Source organism: Ischnura elegans, chromosome 6 (assembly GCF_921293095.1).
Source record: "Ischnura elegans chromosome 6, ioIscEleg1.1, whole genome shotgun sequence".
Taxonomy (NCBI): Eukaryota; Metazoa; Arthropoda; class Insecta; order Odonata; family Coenagrionidae; genus Ischnura; species Ischnura elegans.
In genome coordinates, this window is record NC_060251.1 from 30,794,251 (window position 1) to 30,815,291 (window position 21,041).

The 21,041-nt window shown below is 38.2% G+C and overlaps 1 protein-coding gene across 8 annotated transcripts in view; it reads left to right on the forward strand.

Moving 5' to 3' along the window:
- LOC124160269 (mucin-2-like) overlaps positions 1 to 21,041 on the forward strand; it is a 194,001-nt gene that overhangs the window by 155,585 nt on the left and 17,375 nt on the right. For all 8 annotated transcript variants that reach the window (XM_046536092.1, XM_046536085.1, XM_046536089.1 and 5 more), the window contains 4 exons: positions 3,864 to 4,035; positions 6,374 to 6,501; positions 13,531 to 13,711; positions 18,895 to 19,226. In XM_046536092.1, coding sequence (XP_046392048.1) covers positions 3,864 to 4,035; positions 6,374 to 6,501; positions 13,531 to 13,711; positions 18,895 to 19,226 — 813 coding nt within the window. The remainder of the gene's footprint in view (positions 1 to 3,863; positions 4,036 to 6,373; positions 6,502 to 13,530; positions 13,712 to 18,894; positions 19,227 to 21,041) is intronic.

A 21,041-nucleotide genomic window follows, 5' to 3' on the forward strand; every position in this document is an offset into this window, starting at 1 on the left:
TGGATAAATTACGGTAGAAGAAAGAGATGTGGAATGAATGGAAGAATGTTAATGGCTAATAATAATAAATTAAATCATGAATTCAGACGTTTGCGACCCTTAAGAAGACACTAGAGAACGAATTGCAGGTTGCGTCACGGCAAGCAATTGAGCGTACTAACCAGGAAAGCGCAATTTTTTCAAACGTACTAACCAAATTCTTTTACCTGTATTTTGTTCGGATGGTACCGGGACCGAGGGAAATCGCCGTACTAAGGAGGAAAACGTACTAAGGAGGAACGTACTAACCAAGTTCCACTGTATAAGCAGATCTCCATGGCCTCTTCGACCATGCAATCTCACTACGGTTGTGAATGGCAGAGAATTTTTGAATCACCTCATTAGATGGCACTGTCTTCATCAATGCTGTGCTCCACCACTGCCAACTTTCATGGTCGTGCCAATCTGAAGTGTTGTCTGTGTTCCTTATACCTGTTCTCAATAGTTTGGTCAGTCTCCCACTTATATATTTTGCACCATTTACTTGAAATCTGTCCCAGTCCATGATTGGTCAGAGACTTCAAATGTCTCTGTACCCAACACATTGGTGGGTCGTGCTGAAAATCAGCTATATGCTGCTCTCCTCTAATTATCCAGCAATGAATTACAGTTGTGGACCTCAAATCCGGAATCGTTGATAGCATTCGCTAGCGGACGTTGCAATACCTATCGATACCTTCCTTAGTCGGACAGTAAATCTGTGCAAATGCTTCTGTATTTTGTGAATTAATTAATTAATTTATAAATGCATTCCTCTTGCACTCAATATTTGAGATCCTTACGTGTCCCTGTCGAGGTTGTTAGCGTATGTTCATAGTGTGTGCTAACTTCCTACTCATCCCAGAACAAGTCTCGGAGAGTGGTGCCGCAAGATGGCAAGTCGAAACTCTACGCACAGGAATTTTCAAACTTTCCGGATTTATGGTTTTCAGGGTTTCTAGATTCCGGATTTGAGGTCCTCAGCTGTATTTATTTGGAAATGCACCTGTCACTACATATTGCCAAAGGGCAAGCATGGAAAACAATAAAGGCATTCCCAATTTTGCACTTACATGGGGGTTGTCGTCATACACTTTTTTGTTAAATTTTCTTTAGTACATACTTAATTTTGTCCAAAGAAGCACTAAAGACACCAAACTATTCCACAGAAGAAGTAACTAGCCGCGCAAAAACTTAGTGTTACCAAAAGTCCAATGGTACAAGCACTGTTACCCTTTCGCCAAAATTTATGCATTGCCTCTGCTAGGACTATATGGGGGGGGGGGGGTAGTGCCACCTAATTCACAGCACATAGTTAATATAGCATATATGTGTGCAGCAAAACTATGTGTCCAACTGGAGTAGAAGAATCCCAATGAATTCTTGTTGGCTGTGAACTCTACAGATCAGTATAAAAAAATCACTCTGGATGAATATAGGAAGGATCCTGTGTGTTTTATTTTCAAATATTTAATGTGCTACAGCTCTTCAATTCTGTGGCATAGCCAGGAATTTTGTTCGGGGTAGAGGGGGGGCCAAAACCAGCGGGGTCTGAGGAAAATTTTTTGAAAAACAAGAGTACCACGGAGAGAATTTTAAACTCATTTAAACAAATTTCATAGTGAAAAAACTTCATTTTTCAAAGAAATCTTTTGTTCATTCATGATTTTTCAATATTTTGTTTTCTTTTATGATGAAGCAAAGTAATTGTGTTCTATACTTTGGGTGGTCCAGACCCCTCCCTCCCCCTCGCTACGCCACTGCTTCAATGCATGAGCACCAGCCACTACCCTATGATAGATACTGCATTAAACCTTAGTCCATGATTGACTGCTGACTTCATCCATCTAATTGTAATCCAAATGCTTTGATATAGATGCAGTCCAACCTCCTTATAACAATAGAAATGTAAAGTGGTAATCGAGTCATACAATCCTGATTACAAATAGCAAACTTGAGCTAAGCGAATACTTTTTCCTTCAACCTTTCCCTATTGGTTGTGGTGCCCCGAAGTGGTTCCACCCACCTTATTAATATTACATTTTATATTAAGTCTGATTTTTGAAATTATTATATTGGTTTATTGATTGCACTTAAAACTTAAGGTGTGTGTCTTTCGTTGTACATGAGATTATACTGCATCGTTTGCTTAGGTATTTGGAGGATGCTAGAGCTGTTTGCACCATTAGTTGAGCGTGGGGAGGGAAGATCTGAGAGAAACGAAGCATCAGCATTAGCCTGCTCTTAGCACTCTTAGTGCTGCTGGCTGACATTTTGGCTTTTGCATCTCAGCCAAAAATAGCTTAAATAAAAAATCAGGTTTATTTATGCAGATAAATTAATATAATAATTGTAAAAAAACAGCAAATTGTTACGCTAAAAAATGACATAACAGAATTTTTTCTTGATGACGTTTCATTTTATTTCAAGACCTTTGGCATTTCTCGCCAGTGCCACTCCAAGTAGGTGACAATAAGAGGGTAAAGGAAAAATGCCAAGGTGAACACGACCTTATGTCCCGTTTAATTTATAGAGTACAGTGGAACATCGTTAATGCGAGTACGGGCTATAACGACACCCCCGCTATTACGAGATATAGCCGATGCACCGTCAATTGACCCTATAATAAGCGTGTTAAAAAATTCGTTTTTACGAGACCCTTTCGGTGTTGGGTCTCGCTATAGCGAGGGTTTCACCGCCGGAGGACTTTCATCAAGACTCCTTAACCTCTGTAATTGCTAGCGATCTGTTAGAAATGAAGTTAATGGAGTGCTCAGTCTCAAATTTATGTGGTAAACTGTCGTTCGATAAATGTAATGATTGACGAAACAATGCTCTGCATGATTTTTATTCAGTGCGGCGCTTATAAATTGTTTGAATAGTTAGCCGTTATTTGAGTAAGGAAATTTAGTGATGCAAAAAAACATCGCCTTTCGTCTGGATTTATGCTTACGTTTATCGGATAGATGTTTATCTGTCGCCGCACCACTCCTGTTCCTGTATATCTGTTCGCAAGAGGTATATTGGCTATTATTTGCTCCACCTCCGGTAAAGCGACAATTCGCTATAGCGAGTGTTTATTAGTGCACCGTGGGGTGTCGTTATATCGAGGTTTCACTGTACTTTACTTGAAGTGCCCTCCAATAAGCACTCAAACCCAACTTTGATCCAAAATCACAATACAATTTGATAGGAGAATAGATTAGTAGCAAAAAAAATTACCTACTCATGTCAACCCCTCAAATACCATGTCAAATATCTTGTCATGTCATTTCCCGTAAAATGCTGCTGGTGTTTCTATTTGTCCTTTGATCATTTGATACACTCCACATATTCACATTACATGTGAGTGGGTTGGAAGCCAAGGGTACATAAAGTGATTTCTTTTTTCTATACAGGTTAGGTACAGAAATGGTATAGAAAATGAATGAGATCAATTAGATATTGAGTAGTGTATTTTATTTTCCTCTCGATGTCAGTGCAGAACTGAGACTCACTTGTATCCCTTGGCAACCAATTTTTCTTTATTTCTTTTAACAATTAACTTCACCTAACTCTGTTGAGAAAAAAATCACTTGTACCCCTTGGCTTCTCACACCCTTATATTAATTTTGTATCATTTCTGCCTCCTAGGTAATGAGATAACATTTTTTGCAAGGGTTAAACCCTCCCATAATTATATGAATTAATATTTAACAATGGAGGGTAGGCTGAGGATGTGCTACTCTTGGTGGAGTGTAGAGCCACTCTCCAAGGAGGATTTTATTGTTATCAGGGAAGGTATTTAAAGTACCCTGTTATGAAAGTGTAATTTGTTTTCTTTTTTTCTCGTTTGCCCTGAAAAGACAACATCCACTCCACCAACCCATGGCTCCCTTAGTTTTCCAGTTGATGGATATATCAAGCAAATGATGGCTGGTGATATTGGACACATTACTTGGGTGAAGGCTACACCTACTCCACCTGGAATAATCAACGTGCAACCAATACAGTATGGGCTTGCTGGACTTACTGCTGGTATGACATTATGTGTAAATTCTATGTAGTCAATTCAACTTCAGGGTTGAAAACTGATCTAGTATCCAGATTTCACAAGTTACTTCAATCAGAGAAATGTGAGTGATTTAAGAAGTTTTCCCTGCGAATAGTCCCTGCGGTTTGATGTTGACATTATAGCTGCCATAAAGAAACCCACGCTGTTTGAAAATACATATTATGTACATTAGTCTAGTCCTAGAATACTGTTCAACTATCTGGAATCCTTTTTATAGAAAATGCATCTCAACTTTGGAAGGGGCTCAGGAAAGATTTTTGAGATATACCTGTAATGAAGCCTCAATTTCCAGATACCGTAAAACCTCTATGAAGTGAACCTCATTACATCGTAAACCTCCATACTTCATACCACCCCTATGATCCCGTCAGATTTACATGTAAATTTATAGGCAAACCTCTTTATAGTGAACCTCTTTATCTCGTAAAACCTCCTATATCATACCTAGAAGATATTCCTGAGACAGCCTAACTACCTCCGCAAATCGTACCGAGACAACTAGAGACCATTAATGCAACCGTGATTACGTATATGGAATGACATTTTCAGTGATAAATGTTTCACGCTTATTTTTTATCTTATACACTTTTAATATGCTGTAATTTCACGTTAACCGTTAGTTATGGGCATTTTGTTCCATATGAGAGCATACCTAACAGTAAATAAGAAAAAAGATATCCAACTATCCTAATCATTTTAAGTGACTGTTGAATTGAGAGAGATCACATAGTTTTTCTCCCGAATCATGGTAAAAATCACGCGATAGTGCTCGCTTTCTTTTATTAATAAATAATAAGTGTATGTTCACTAATGCATGCATGTTTGTTTAAACACATAAATACTATGGTTTAAAAGACAGCAGTGCCTTTCATTTCTGAAGGATATGAAAATAGGGTGCCTATCACTAAAACCTCTCTATAGTGAACCTCCATACATAAAATTGCCCAAATTTTGGTCCCCTCCATTACGATATAAAGAGGCTTTACTGTATTTCAAATACATAAAATTTTGTCAGTTCAACACCCATTTTCTGGCCTAAAATGTGTTTGCTGTAATTTCAAGTGCAGTAGCTTAGTAGAATTTTTACAGCCACATTGAAACATGGAATGTCAGACAAGAGAACAGAATGAACAATTTGATTATATGTAGTAACATTTAAAAATTAAAAAATACAAAGAATAGAATGCAAGGCAACGTCAACATCTTATGCAGCAACATGTAAAATATCTATTACTAAGTGTAAGTTAGTTAAAATTAAAAGTTTAAGTTTATTAAAATTAGGAGTGTAAATAATACATAAATATTATTTAAAAGTATTGAAGTAATTTTGGGTGTTTCAAAATTCCTATCTATTTCTGTAATCACTTAGGATTACCAGATTTGTAATATCTCCCTGGAAAACCCGGAATTATGGATGAATTTTTTTCTTTTGATTGGCTGGCATTCTTGGAAGTTGAATAAGTGACCTTCTTCAGCATGTGAGTAATGGCTCACTATAAGGTGTCACAGGAATGGTTCATTACTATCTTCTATATTATTTCTACTGTATAGATACCTTTTTCTCAACTTATATGCAACCAAACTCTACAAATGAGGTACCAAAATGCACAGAATTTATCAGAGAACATGCGACGGCATATCATACTTCCTAAATATTATTGCTATTGTTTCCTAAAATTGGTTTTTAAATAATTAAAAAAAACAAGAACTGGTAAATATTCCTGACGTCAACGGCGCACAAACTGATACATTTATTCATTTGCAACAATATCTTGCATTCTTTAAATAACTTTTATCAAAATGCGGCTGATTCCACATTCAAGTCTTCTGTTGATGAGTCATCATGTGCGTTTAACAGAGGATAGTGTAATTACTTCCAATGTTGTGTTTAAAGAGGTCCTCTGACCTCAATTTGAACATGAGCATTCCAATTAAATTTGTACATAAGACCCTGCCTTTTTTCTACATTTTAAAATTAGAAACCCGCCTATCCCTTTGTGGACCTGCATTGAAAAGAGTGGGTGGGAGAGGACTGCATTGAAAAGAGTGGATTGGAAGCCTGCTGGGAGTGGGTGCAGCACGCTTGTGTCATTATTTTTGTGTGGAGGAATGAGTGATCACTGAACAATATAGTTGAAGGTCCAGCAGCTCTCTGAATGTGGTCATTTTCGTTTGAAAATACAGAAAAAAAATCCTATAGCCTTAGATTAGCAGTCAAACTCTCTACCTACTCAGCCACTTTGTTTCTTTATCTTTTTCATCATTCTATTTTAATTATAATATTATATTTTCATCTTTCAGACCTCAAAGATGAATTGAAAATAACTGAAAATGGTGAATTACTTGCCAAAGCACCCATCCAACCATCATTATACAAATTTCAAGTGACTGCCGAAATTCCTGGAGTGACCGAGGAAGCTACATGCGATGTAAGCAAAACTGTCTATAATATAACAGTTTGTTAGAAAGTTAAACTTCAATGCTTATTTTTCCCATTGAAAATAAAGTTTAGGTCTGACATTTGACAATATGGAACATTGTTTCTATAGAAACTATCAGTAACTGGTATGTATCGATAACAGTTTCCTCTTATGCCTACATGTTCCAGATCTGACCAGATGATAAATTGGAAACTGTAATGAAATTTTGATTAGAGTTCATTTCAAGTTACAAATGTAAAAACTTGTTTTATGAAAATGCTTTTGCTGCTAAAAGACTCTTGAGACTATTAAGGTTTTTTTTTCATTTTTTACAATAAAGTTCGAATATGAACTTATTTTAATTAGGGATGGACGGATCCAAGATTTCTTGAATATCAAGATCCAGATCGCATCCTGAATTTCAGGTGTTGGATATTTGGATATTTTTGGACTAAATGCATTTAGGTAAATTGCCTGCTATAAAATGAAGTCATTCAAGTTTTTTGTGGGTATGCACCATCAAAGGAATGCTCGTTGCGAAGCTCAAAAATCATTTCAATCCTCAATTCACCGAGAAAACTCAAAAATCAATTTTACTCATATGGTTACTTACTCGCTGTATGGCAATAATAGTTGGGGCACTCTTGAAGTTTGAAAGTTATGTTAATTGGTAATTATGTACGTATTATGTGTGCTAAGAAGCTGTTTGTGGATGTAGATTTTGCTTTTGCGCTAATACGCTGTTGCATAAAAAAGTGTACTGTGTGATTGTAATAAAGCTTCATATACAGTGAGTCCTCGTTCTACGTCACCCCGTTTAACGTCATTTCATGATAACGTCACGAAAATTTTGAGACCGTCATTCGTTTATCGCACCTTTGCTTCGCGATAACGTCAGGTCTGGTCAGGTCTTTTAAATTTCGCGTGAGAAAAAATGCGATGCGGCGGGCGTTGCAGGTTGTTCGTTTTGTGGGCGGTAATACAGTCAGTCTAAACGAAGTGTAAAACGGTGTGTTTATTGTCAATTTCGATTACGTTTATAGCAAATTTTCTGCAAAATGAATTCTTAGGTAGGTGCGCAAATGTTAAGTGCGTAAATGTCAAGTAAAGTTTTAGCAAATTTTACTTGACATAACGGTTTTCTGGAACCTAAAAAGTGATTTCTAGGAATTTTTCCGGGTAGAACTCGGAGTATTTGTCGTCACTTTTTCGCCGTGTTCTCAATAATCTTGGTTCCTGTAACTGCGACGATGTTTCAGCGATGATGATGCCCAGGCGATGATGCCCAGGTGACCACCATAGCGTAGCCGAAAAAACAAACGCGGGAAGATACAAAAATGGAGAAGGATGTACGTCGCTGCTGGTATTGCCGTCAATGAAGACAAAGACTCGTGTTTATGCCATAGTTTGGCATTCCCATCGTAAGAAATGGCCCAAATATGATACGCTAAAATTTTTTCGCGTAGGAATTGTGAGGTCTAGATATTCACTTTTTACATTGTTTCTTATGGGATATTGTGCTTCGATTAACGTCATTTCGTTTATCGTCACATTTTTCAGGAACGGTAAGTGACGTTAAACGAGGACTCACTGTATTGTTTGTTGTTCCTTACGGGTGTCTCTTATTGTATCATCACGAAGTTAATGCTTCCAATTGAATCTCCATAGATGCGGCATAGTCCCTCTTGGCTGTAATATTCTACTATACATGGACTGTTGCAAAACTTTCAAAAAAGGTGGATCACCCCTACAATTCATGTTCTTTTCAACCTGCCATCAACCTTGACTCTGAATGTACTTGGCTTCTGCGGATTAATCCCTTAAAATCAGTGCTGATGACATTTTCACTAAATATCAATCTCCAGAAACTCTCATACATCCTTTTAAACCAACCTATCCCTCCTGTAACTTCCCACTGCAGACTAGTGGTGATCTTTGACAAGAAATTAAATTTTCAGAAACACCTTAAGATATTGTGGAGAAAGCAATGGCCATACAGGGTTGGTATAAAAAGTAACCGGACTGAGCTTGTGACGCCCAGGTAAAGCGTACGCAAACTGGTTGTTGGTGCGCTAGTGATGGCAGGGGATCGAGGGAAGGGTAGCGGGCCCGAGTCAATCGCCTGCAGATGCTTGGAGGATTAGCATCGTGCAAGCGCACAGTGCGTGTTCAGTGACCCAGTGACCTCGTCGGAGTGAAAATGGAGCGTACCATCAAGCAACGTGTTAACCCTTAACCAGTGACGTGCAATTCTTGTTACACTACCGATGACGTGCGGTCTGGGAGACCGCAATAAATCAAAAATTCATAAAATATTGCTACGCCATTTTTATTGTTTTGTTTAATTTTTCTTGGAATGCTTAGCTATTTTAAAACTTATGTTAAAATTTTTACACTCCCAATATGAACCAATTTGTCATAAAAAAATTGTGATTTGAAGCAGGATCAAAAAACTGATGCCAAAAACACTTGAGTTATAATTATTATATTTATGTATCAATATTTCGCCAGATTCAAAAAAGGCCTTCAATGTTAAAGTTGGAAGGCTAAGTAGTAAGTAGCCATGAAATTTATCCCGCTTATTCCTTTTCTTGATGCATTCTTAGTAAGTGACGTGCGGTCTCACAGACCACTAATCGAGTTCAATTGAAAATTTACAGAAATTAATAAAAGGAACGTTAAATTTTAAGAGTGGGATGTCCTTGTTATGCAAAAATATGAAGCTAACGAGAATTATAGATATTTTGATATCTTAGTTTTGAAAATATTCATAATTTTAGAAATGCAGCGGTCTCTCATACCGCACGTCACTGGTTAAGGGTTAACATCAAATTTTGTGTCAAACTCAAGAAAATGCCTACGGAAACTCTTCAAATGATCAATGAATTTTATGGTGAGGATGCTGTATCCAGAACTCAAGTCTTCCATTGGCACAAGAATTTCCGAGAGGGCTGCAATGACGTCCACGACGAACAGCGTGCCGGACGTCCATCACACGGACACAGTCACACGGACCCAAATGTTCAAAAAGTGCATGATGTGTTGAACACTGACCGTCATCTGAGCATCCGAGCAATCGCGGAAGATGTTGGAATTGATAAGATGACCATTCACGATATTGTTAAGAACGATCTGGTCACGAGGAAGATCTGTTCAAAGCTGGTGCCAAAACACCTGACGGACGAGCAAAAGGAGCGTCGCGTTGCTGTCGCTTCAGAAATTCTTGATTGCCTGCAAATCGTATATTTTAGACATCCTGGACTGTATATTTTTGACAGGCTGGATACGGCACCACCGACCCTCTGCCTATTCCCCAAGATCAAGAAAGTACTGGAGGCCATGCGGTTCGGGACTCTGGAAGCCGTTCAACTCGCTACAACGAGGGCTCTAGACGCCTTACAGGTTGTCGACTTCCAGGGGGCGTTCAAGCCCTGGAAAATCTGGTGCCAAAGGGTTATTGACTCCAATGGGGACTACTTCGAAGATTTGTAGAGGAAAAGGGTAGAAATTTTGCCAATAAATATGTTTTCTGAGCTCGGTCCGGTTACTTTTTATACAAACCCTGTTTAGTAGTATGCTGTATCAACCCACTAACCAACAGGACCCATCCACTCAAAAAACAGTGTTTTTCGGTTGTATTCTTCCCATCATGGAGCACTGCTCACCAATTTGGTCTTCTGCCTTCCCCACTACTCTCATCTTACTCAACCACCCTGTCAACTTCTTTCTTGCTGCAGCCTGCTATCAAATCCCCACAGTCAAAAACCATCCTGGTGACTCTATCCTTTTCTCCCTCTTGATTTCCAGTATACAAGGGCTATTCACAAAGTAAGGAACATTTTGTAATAAAATAAAAACCAAGTATAGTAAAAATATTTTATTATGTACATCTGAAAGAGCGACAAAGTACTACTTTTCTACATAATCGCCCAACAAATTGAGACTTTATCACATCGGTGGACAAGCTTCGAAATTCCTTCATCATAGAATTTTTCTGCCAGCAATCCCAGCCACCCAATGACGTGCATCCAGAGCTCGTCATCATCGTCAAAGTGCTGTGCTGCTAGCCAGGTCTTCATTCTTTGAAACAAGTGATAGCTGCTTGGTGCAAGATCAAGACTGGGGTCAGATGATGGAAAACCTCCCATTTTAAGGCATTAATGAGCTCTTGGGTTCGGTGCAAAGATCTTCTTGGGTTTCGTTGACCTTTATGGTGATCTGTACGAATTTTCAGCACCCATCTTGCACAAAATTTGTGGTAGCCAAGCCTTTTTGTGACAATATCAATCAAGATAATTCGTGAAACTTTTGGGAAACAAAGTGAAAACTCCATTATTGTGAAACGGAGGTTTTCACGAACCTTTTCATCAACTTTAGTGACCAGTTTATCTGTCACAATGCTCGGACGTCCACTCTTCTCTTTTTTGTGAACATCAGCCCCAGTGAGAAATGGGTGGTGGAATCCACGTGGAACCCACGTGGAATCCACGTTGAGTGGTGGATATTTGGTGGTGGTGGATATTGAGTGGTTGGACCCACGTGGAATCCACGTTGATTTCAAGTGGATTTGTGATGATTAGCATTAAATGTTAAACAGAATTTCTAATTTGTGGAACTTAACTCTCTGGTGACATTGCGTCATTTATCATCCTGAAACCACGCTAGTTATGTGAAAATGTATCGCACATTCTATTTTTATATAATTCGTGGAAAGGCAGCCATGAGAGCACATGAAAAATCGTAGACACATATATAGAAGGTTTAGATATAGAGTGGTTGAGGTTTTAATGGTTTTAGGACAGCACCTACTGCTGTTTTAATTTTTCCACCAAATTTCCACGTGGATTCCACGTTGATTCCACGACCAAAAACACGTGGTATCCACGTTACATCTCCACGTGGGTTCCACGTGGATTCCACCACCCATTTCTCACTGGGATGGAGACGTTCCCATTGTCACGGCTGGAAGCTGACACATGTACCAAGCTCACGGACACCAAGACATACGCGACTCGCGGGTGCCTAGTGATAGCAAGCGAAAACGTTCCTTACTTCATGAATAACTCTCGTTATTCTCCACCATATCTTATCTGATTTGATTTTCCTGCATAGAATCTTCAGCGAATCTCTCCAGACTAATGAAATTCTCTCTCTTTTTCATTTTCATGTTCTTCCTAGCCCCTTAGGTAATAATTCTCTGCTTCACATTCCCCAATTCTGTCTTTCCATCTCTGAACGCTCCCCTTTTACTAACAACTCCCCTCCTTGTTAAACTCCCTGGCTTCAAAATATCTTTCCCTGGACCTCTTTTCCTCTACCACTATTTTAAAATCTTCCCGAAAATGCCTCTTGAACAATTCACTGCCCTCTGAACCATAATCCTCCATCTTACGTTTAAACATTTTGTTTCTTGTTATCTCGTAGTTTTCCCTGGCATTCTTGATTAGATGATCTCCCCATCTTTCGGGTACTTGCCACGTTGTTGGTCTTAGGGTGACAACAGTTTTGCATGGATTCCACCAGGCATCTTCAGGTCGAAGTGCCGTCATCGGTATTTTCACAGCGCTTTTGTAACCCTAGTTCATCACTGCTGCATTGTGATTGGCCGCATTCTCTCGCTGCTGTGCTGTGATTGGCCGGTTTCTGAAACACTCTCTTCCTATAGCATTTGTGAAATAGTACCTGTCTTACATAAAGACTAATATGACAGATAATGTAAGCGAGAACTGGAAAGATTGAGAGATAATTTTGTTTCTTGACTTTTTTATTTCTTTTTTTTATTCATTGTTTTCTTCTTAAGCTGTTTTTTAGTTATTGAAGTCAGCCAATATAAAGGCCTTTTTGCTGCTTGATGTTGGATTTTGAGTATTGTTGACATTTTATGGGGTTAATATTAAGAATAGCAATATTTTATTTTATCCAAAGATTGTCTGTATGATACTATATGAGACATGCCATTGTAAGTATAATTAAAATAAACTGACAATTGATCCAAACACAGGAATAGGTTGAAAATGCCTACGTTATGTACCAAGATCTTTACTAGCTTGAGCAGTGAAAGTGTAAGTTCTCTGGTAAATCATTCATATAGGTATTTATTTGCTCAGTAAAACTATTTATTCTTTAGGAAGATATGAAAATTTAGAAAATACATGGCTGTAATGGTTAAATGTTTTTATTAAAAATTTGATTTGTGAAAACGAAATCAAACGTTGGCCATGATGGAAAATGCGAGCCAAATATACATTGTTTGTCTGATACAGATAATAATCCTTGATAATTAATGAGATTCTAGCAAAAAATACCCTGTATTACAGACATTTATAAACCGCTTTACCCTAGAAAAAGATTGAAAATTACTTCGGCTATGGTCTTCAATTTTGAGCATGGCATAGATATTATCAATATCCTTGCTATCCTCAGCAGATCCTTAGGGAACTCAAAATTCTGGTTCACTTATGCCTGGTAAAACATCAAGAAAGCATCAAGATGAAGATAGTGAAGGATGTCAGTAATATCAATGCTGTGCACAAATTTTCTCAATGCAGATGAAGTATTTTCAGTCTTTTCATCATAAACCTGGGATTTATAAATTCTGTAATATTGTGTGTATTTGTAATTTAAAAAAATGTAATGAACTATCTTGGATTATTCTCTGCTAAAGATGATACTTAGAATTTGGCTGAGACTGTCCATGATGGCTGGCATTTTTTACCTCTTTCAGATTGAGCTAGAATTTTTAAAACAAAATATTGTATGGCATTGAGTTCTGAAAGAAATTCATAATGTACCTAATTTATAGTAAAATCATTTGAGGAAATGCATGAGGTATAAAAGTTGAGTAGTTGTGAGGTCAATATTTTATTGTAAATAATGTTGTTGTAATATCCATAGTAGAGCCTTCATCTGAATCAGCATTGCATAGTTCAAGCCTTAGTCAGTAGGCAGCACTTTCCTGGTCTCACAAAAAATTTGGGTGCTAGATCCTGACTGCCTTCATATGTATCAAAATTCTTTCTCTTTCATTTTATTCTATAGTTTACACTGAAGGTGATGGCTGCCTCCTTTTGTCAAAATGGTTCAGATACTGAAGTGATATTTCCTCTTGGGTTCATGACCAGAACTGTGGAAGAGAGCCATAAAAGCTTAACATTGACTACTTTTATGCGACCAGATAATTTAACCTGCATTTGGTCACATACAGAAAAACCGGATCTTGGTAAGATGGAAAATTTTATTTTTTCAGAGAAAGAAGTAAGCAATTTATTAACATCTTATTGATAATAATAATTATAATTTTGTTCGAAGGTCTCCCTAAAAGAAATATGGAAGGCCAAAATAGTAGTGGATTAATAAATAATAAGTTGTTCACTGTAGCCAAAGAGAATCTTAATGCGAAGTAGATATGTATTAGTGTTAAGTATAATATTTGTTTTACTGAAAATATGGGTATTGATTAGAGATGGGTTGAATAGCAGATTTCTCGAACTCCAATATCGAATTCGAATATTAAATCATTACTCGAATATTCAAATACCTCTAATTTCAAATACCTCAAAAACTAGAATTGCGCAAAGCATATTCAATGTACGTTTCTTCTTCTATTTTCCTTGATGAATGTATAAATAAAAAGTTATACAGTCGAACCTCGATCTATCCTTTTTAAAGGGAATGGACGAAAAAAACGATGAATGCGGGAATGTTTGACTAGGTTGCCTAGGCAGCAGGAAACTCAGGATTGTGTCGAGTAATTGTGATTTCCTTTAAAGAATTCAAACAGGAATTTAGCTGATTAATGGAACATTTTAATTTTATGGAATCAATTTGGGCATATAGTTGATTCAACTAACATTCAAATATTCTGAGGGGACACACCACCTTTACACAGCTGCGATGGATTTCTGTCTGATGTATACATTCTTATCTACCAAACGCCATTTCAGCGTCACACCCATCTGATACTCGGCTTCATCCAACTTCTTATTTTCAACAGGTAGCTCGCTTTACCCCCACTCTCCCACTGTCAAATGCTGGCGGACAATCCGAGGCGTTTTGCAAAATACACGTGCTTCTCCACCGGATTTTCTTCAATTATTTTCAGCCCATCTTTGGAAGTTCTCACGAGATAAGAAGATGAATTCGAATTGCTTTCAGGGAGAAACCAAATATCCTGATAAAATATCCCTTCGTTTGTGACAATAGAGATTTATAGCATAACTCATAAAATGGAACTTGATATGTTTTCGGAAAAAATACTGCATCAACTTCCAAGAAGCTCAGCTGCGAGGATATCGAGTTTTGCCAGAATGATAAGTCTCCCTCATATTTTGACATTTGTTTCCTTGCGTAAAGTGCTTAGATAAAGTCAGAAATATGTCGTGTTTGGTCTTATTCTTTTTGAAATTATGCGCACATTACTAATATTTCAATCCAATAAAGGTGTAATATCAATTGCCGAAAGTAATTTTTAGACACCTTTTGGGCTAATAGATGACTCATGCAGCAGTTGACCTCCAGCAATGGGTAACTTCGAAGCAGGTGGGCATAAAAAGGTCTGTGGGGGAGAAAGAGTGAAGGGTGAAACACGATTCTATTATTCTCCTGTAACTTGATATTTTCTTTTTGAAGCTTTTGATTTATGGTCTTCGTAATACGAACCCTGCGGGAGCTGGGGCCTTCTGTTTGATTTCGGAGAGGAGGAAAGCGTTGGAGGAGGGGCCGAGGGCTGATGGATGGAGGGGGTAGTGGATTTTGGGTATAGTACTACGTAGTTACTATCCTAAGGCACTGAGGTTCTCTTAGTGGGGGAAACCGGGGATTTTCGGATTTTTTCACCCCATCATTTTCGGTTCCCCATGTTGATCTCTTTTCACCACTCTAATCTGCAAATTCGATGTAGTTTGTCAACTTGCCTAAAATGGTGCTGCATGCACTAAACGACTAGAGTTCTCTACATTTTCCCGAGTCAACTATCAACGACGTGCGTACGATAGTGTATGACGGGAAATTCAAAGTATTCGAGGTATAAGAGATGGTACCTTTAGCGTAAATATTCGAGATCTCGAATATCGAATACTTTCTGGTATTCGAGGTATTCGAGTATTTGCGGATACTATTCACACATCTCTAGTATTGATCTGTGCAATCTCTGAATTCAATCACTGAATAATAAATCTTTTTGTGCAGGAATACTCTTATCTTCATTTTTAATCACTCCTTTGATTCAAGTGGCAAAGAAGTTAATTGTAAATTTGGAGGCCCATTTCTCTGGGGCCCCTCTTTGATCTGTTTGTCCTTGACAAAATTGAAGTGAATGCTTTGCTTACTTTTAGTTTCATATCTTGTAGCGTTGGAGTTTGCAACAAGTAAGTCTAAATATTTATGGATGAATATTAATAGTGGTAATTGATGGACACACGGTAAAGTGAGGATCTTTGGTGTTTTAAAGATGGGCACGGAGCCCCAAAAAAATTGTATAAATTGGGAATAAAAGGAACCATAATGCATTGTAAGTAAGATATCTAGATATTCATGATAATGAAGTTTATGGAGCTACACTTCAAGCCTGCTGCCCAGCGGGCACAATTGTGTAAAATATCCTTGGTTTACATAGATGCGTGGATTCTCTAAATGATATGATATCTAATCAGGACTGCTTAAAGTACCAAAAATATGTAACTGGTCTTAGTTACAGTAACTTTTAAAAATTTGCAGAGTCATCACTTACAGCTACAATTTGAAAAAGTTATGACATAGTTAGAAGCATTGTTGGTTTTAGTTTTTGAAAAAATTGACAAATGAGGCCTTTTTACCACAATGGGTAGATTTTGTCCACCTGCTAAGCTATTTGTGCTAGTTAGCATTGCATTACATTGCATCTGATCTGATCGTCTTCTGTGATGGTTGATCCACTGGTGGGACTGGAGGGTGGTCGTTAGGGTGCCTCCCTAACGACCACCCTCCAGGTACTTCACTTTGTCTGTTGCCTATATGTTAATACCATCCACGCAACACAATTCTAGCAGAGAGGCCGAGGGTGGGAGGGAGGCAACTATTCCTAGGTTGAAACAATCAAGCGAAGTGGCGAGGACAAAGGATTGCACGAGGCGCAATGATTTTTAACCCAGAGGTTTGTCACCTTGGAGGCGTTGGCAAGCTCTCAATTGAGGGGGTGCCTCTTTAATTCTTCCTTCCCCTCCAATCCCCTCCCGGGGGTGACTGGGCGTATCAGTTATTGTACTGGGTCCTGACCACAGTGGGGATAACCTTGTAAGGGTCCATCCTGGTTCCTCATCCACTATCCAACCACCACTAGGGTTCCTCGTTTTGCCACTTTTTTTTAGGAACAAATCGTAATACCCAGCAAAAATTGCGTACCTGGGTGGGTATTATAGATATGATTTTTTTCAAAATCGGTTAACATCTTCTGTTCGCCACTTTGTCTGAAATTTCGAAATTTTTAACAAAAAATGTTAATAATTTAAATTTGGTTTTAGTGAGCACTCATTTTTTCCAATGGTGTATAACATTGGTCTTTCCTTGATATTTTAGATCAAATATGTCAGCTCTATTCCTTTTATTTATGGAGAAAATGACCTTTAATCGTGTCCCCGAAATAGGGTTTTGTGGGTAGGCAACCCGCAACACACAGTCTCATTCTACGCTATGCGTGCAATAAATGACGCGAGATAGAGATGTTTTTCACTCAAAAACGTGTAAATCATGTCTAAACGTGTAAATCATGTCTGAAGTTGTCAAGGGTAGTCACTAGGATTGGTACATGCTCTTTTATGCCATCGCCGACTTCATTGACCATATTTTTGTGTAAGAAGATATCACTGAAGATGGAAATTATCATTCGGGACCCACTATGACGGTTTTTTTTCCCTCAAAGGTCAAATTCATCTACCTTGCTGTCAGAAAATGGATTTATTTTAGTATGATCTAGCAAATTTAGAGCTCCTTGCTCACCTATCCAGAGAAGCTAGCCATGCGACCCAGGGCCCATAACGTGTAGGTGGCTGCACCTTGGGCTCCTCTACCCAACCAATCAACCAATGTTATGCAGATCAGTTTATTTGTTCTGAATCGTCACCGTCCGGAAATATTGTGACAAATTGAGATTTTGATTGAAACTTTGGCAGAACTTGCCATGAAATCAAAGTGGATTATTGCCGCATGCATGGGAAGCTGCTTTGGAGACTATAGCTTCACTGTCCGTTACACTGCCACTGTATGGTGGAGATATATGGCGAATGAATATTCTGGCGAAGTATTTTCAGGAAACGACAGTTTTTCAATGGTTTCTTCGTATGATATATTCCTCACAACTTGTAGCACGATAATAGAAACATCGGTGCTTTCCTAATGAATCATTTCTCCATAATCCATGGCTTCAAAATTCAAATAGGGAAAAATATTTGCATCTGAGGCCACGATTTAAATTACCTGCTTCGTGTTCTATAGCTCTAAGAATTTTAATTTGTGTCTCCTATCGGATAGTTAGTCGACGATCACTTATCACTACGAGAAGAATAATTTCTGGGAGTGCAGGAAACACATTTGTTTGTATGGATGAATAATCTACTGCTTGGTTCTTCCTTGGCAAGTATCTATATCTATGAATGGCCTCACAGACACAACGTTCATCATCGGCGAACGAAGAGTGAGTCCTGATCCTACATTGCATCACTACGTAGACCTTTAATATAAATGTTACTGATGATGTTAAACAAATTGGGCTGGGAGCCACTGGAGAATCGGAGGCTGCATGTTAGCCTTAGATTGCTTGAACAATTGAGAATGGATATCTTTAAGAGCGACACGGAGAATATAATGTTAGAGCCCCACTATATTTCCATGTCCGATAGAAGCGATAAATTAAGAGAGATGTTTTACTGAATGGATAGATGTGGGAATTTGTTTTTCCCCTGAACCATAAAGAACTTTAATAAATGCTAGTCTTAACTTTGTTAGAGCACTTCATGTGTAAACGGCTGGTGTCCTATCACCCCCTGCCACATGCCTTTTAGGCAGCTTACAGGGTATTACGTAGATGTAGAATTGAAAATCTTGGAGCAATCGTGCATATTGCTACACCAAGCATTCAACCCTCCGGGTCTTAACAGGGCCCTCTAATCTCTATAACCCTTTCCTGTATCCCGCCCCTCTTCCCACCACTCCCCCCCCTCCTAACCCCTCCACTTTCTTATCCTAATCTCTTCAGCCTCTGGTCATCCTTTCAGTCCCCACTTGTCTCCTTTCTTCCCAAGGATATACCCACACATACTTATTCAGTGTGTGCCGTTCCTATGTTTATTAAATCTAGAATCTATGCCTATCATTTGATTTGATATTCCTTATACTTTCAATGAAAACTTCTCAAAACTCACATTCCTACAGGGAAGGTCAAGATTGAGGATGACAAAACTAAGAAGTACATAACAATTAGTGTAGATGGGATTGACCGAGAAGACGACAAATTCAATGGAGCTGTGAGTCCTACAATTCTGGCAGAAATCACGGGATCATGTGTGATAAATGAAAGCTCCTCTGTGTTTTCAAATGAAGATGATGATGATATATCCACCACGCATTCCACTCTAGCCATTTTGATCCATGTCACGGATGTGAATGACTGCGCACCAACATTTGAGTCGGACAAACTGGTCGTGGGATATCCCGAAAAGAAAATTGCTGATGTGGAGACTCCCGAGTCCATGGGCACTGCTGTGGTGAGTGATTGCCAATTTCAAATACAAACTACTGAAATACAAAGAAAAAAATTATGAATTCAAGCAGTATTAAAATAGAGTCCATTCCTAGTTGTTAAAAGAGTCCTTTTATGATGCCAGTTAATTTTTAATACTACGTCTTTGTGATTGTGATTAGCAAATTGTATTATTATTAGGGATATGCGAGTGCTCAAAAATTCGAGTCGAGTCGAGTAGTTTCGGTTACAGAGTTACCGAGGCCTGTAAGTTCAGAAATCTGCCAACAGGAAGCGCTATCATGAAACTCATGTAATAATATCATTTTTAAAGTTGATAAGTCATTCTAATGCCTTGGCCTGGGAGTTTCAGCTTGATGTAAATACAATAGTTTGTCCAGCACTGCATATCAGAAATATATTTCAAACAACCTTTACACGCGAAATGAAAACTTTCATTCAAAAATAACAGACAAAGGGAACAGAAATAGAGAGCATTATGGCGACAAATGGAAAAGAATGCAGCATTCAAGATTTTTTGTTATAACTTCCACAATAATGGGTTAAAACTAGCAAAACACGGTGAGAAATAAAGATAATAGATGTATTTACCGTTATCATAGAGTATATTCTTACTCTATGCCATTATCAATCAGAAAACTTGTAAATTCAAGCTAACTTTGAAAGATAAATAACAAAAAATGACGCAGCGCCACTGCGGCGCCGTAAATCCAACGACGTAACTAAATTTGTAAATCAATATGAGGGTTAAAAAGATCAAATATTATATGATTCATTTATGTATTTAATCTTTATTACTGTGGTGCAAATGCTTTTATTCAGGGCTCTTACTTGCAGTTTGGATTCGCTAATAAATTAAATTGACAGCATATTACTAGAGGTTAGTTCATTTCAATTGTACTAATGGAACTGTTTAAGGCACATTAATTTTCATTCATCTCCTAATTGTGACACAATTACCATCAACATTTCTTATTATGTTTTCCTTTTTACATCAACCTAAGCATTCAGAATATCCAAATTCTCAAGGGGATTGGAGGAAGGTTATAAGTTGGTGCATACATTGCCATATTGGCAGATCCAGAAATGACCAAACTTGACTCGATACTCATGAGTAGTTTTCAACTCGACTCGATAGTCGTCTCGAGATCAATAAGCACTGCTCGCACATCCGTAATTATTATCATTTGTCAACAATCCAGTGATTAATTCTTTGATGAATCTTTCATGAATGTTTCCCTAATGTGTCCAAACTGGCGCTGATCACTTTATAATGGGAACCTGATAAGGTAGAATATTTTATTCATTTTATAGGGTATCTGTGTCAGCAGGTGGGGAAAAACAAGCAGGAGGTGGGAGGAGTCGGTTGTTGATTTGAGGAGGATGATTGTCATGATGATCATTAGCAAATAAAGAATTATCCAAGAATGGCTTATTTTGGAGGCTGATGTCCCAGTAAAAATTGTTCCTCTGTCCTTTCACTATCCTAAGAGAAGGCTTCTGTTTTCTCTCTTTCTGATGTCCCAGTTTCACGGAGCAATGAGGTTTCACAGAGTCTCACGGAGATTGGACATTTCCGCAAAGTTTCGGTGGAAACTCTTGCAGGGGAATCCTCCATTATTATATTCGTGTCTAAAAAGGACACTGTGGCGGAAATAAACAGCATTTTCAAACCTCATTTGAAACCTCTTTTTCTGTGAAACCTCATTGCTCATTCGTTTGATCTATTTTGTCGCAATCATTCTACTCTTCATCATCTCATCTCATCTTGTGGTGTTCTGCCCGTCGACAGGTCCCCCGCACCAATGCTATCTCCATT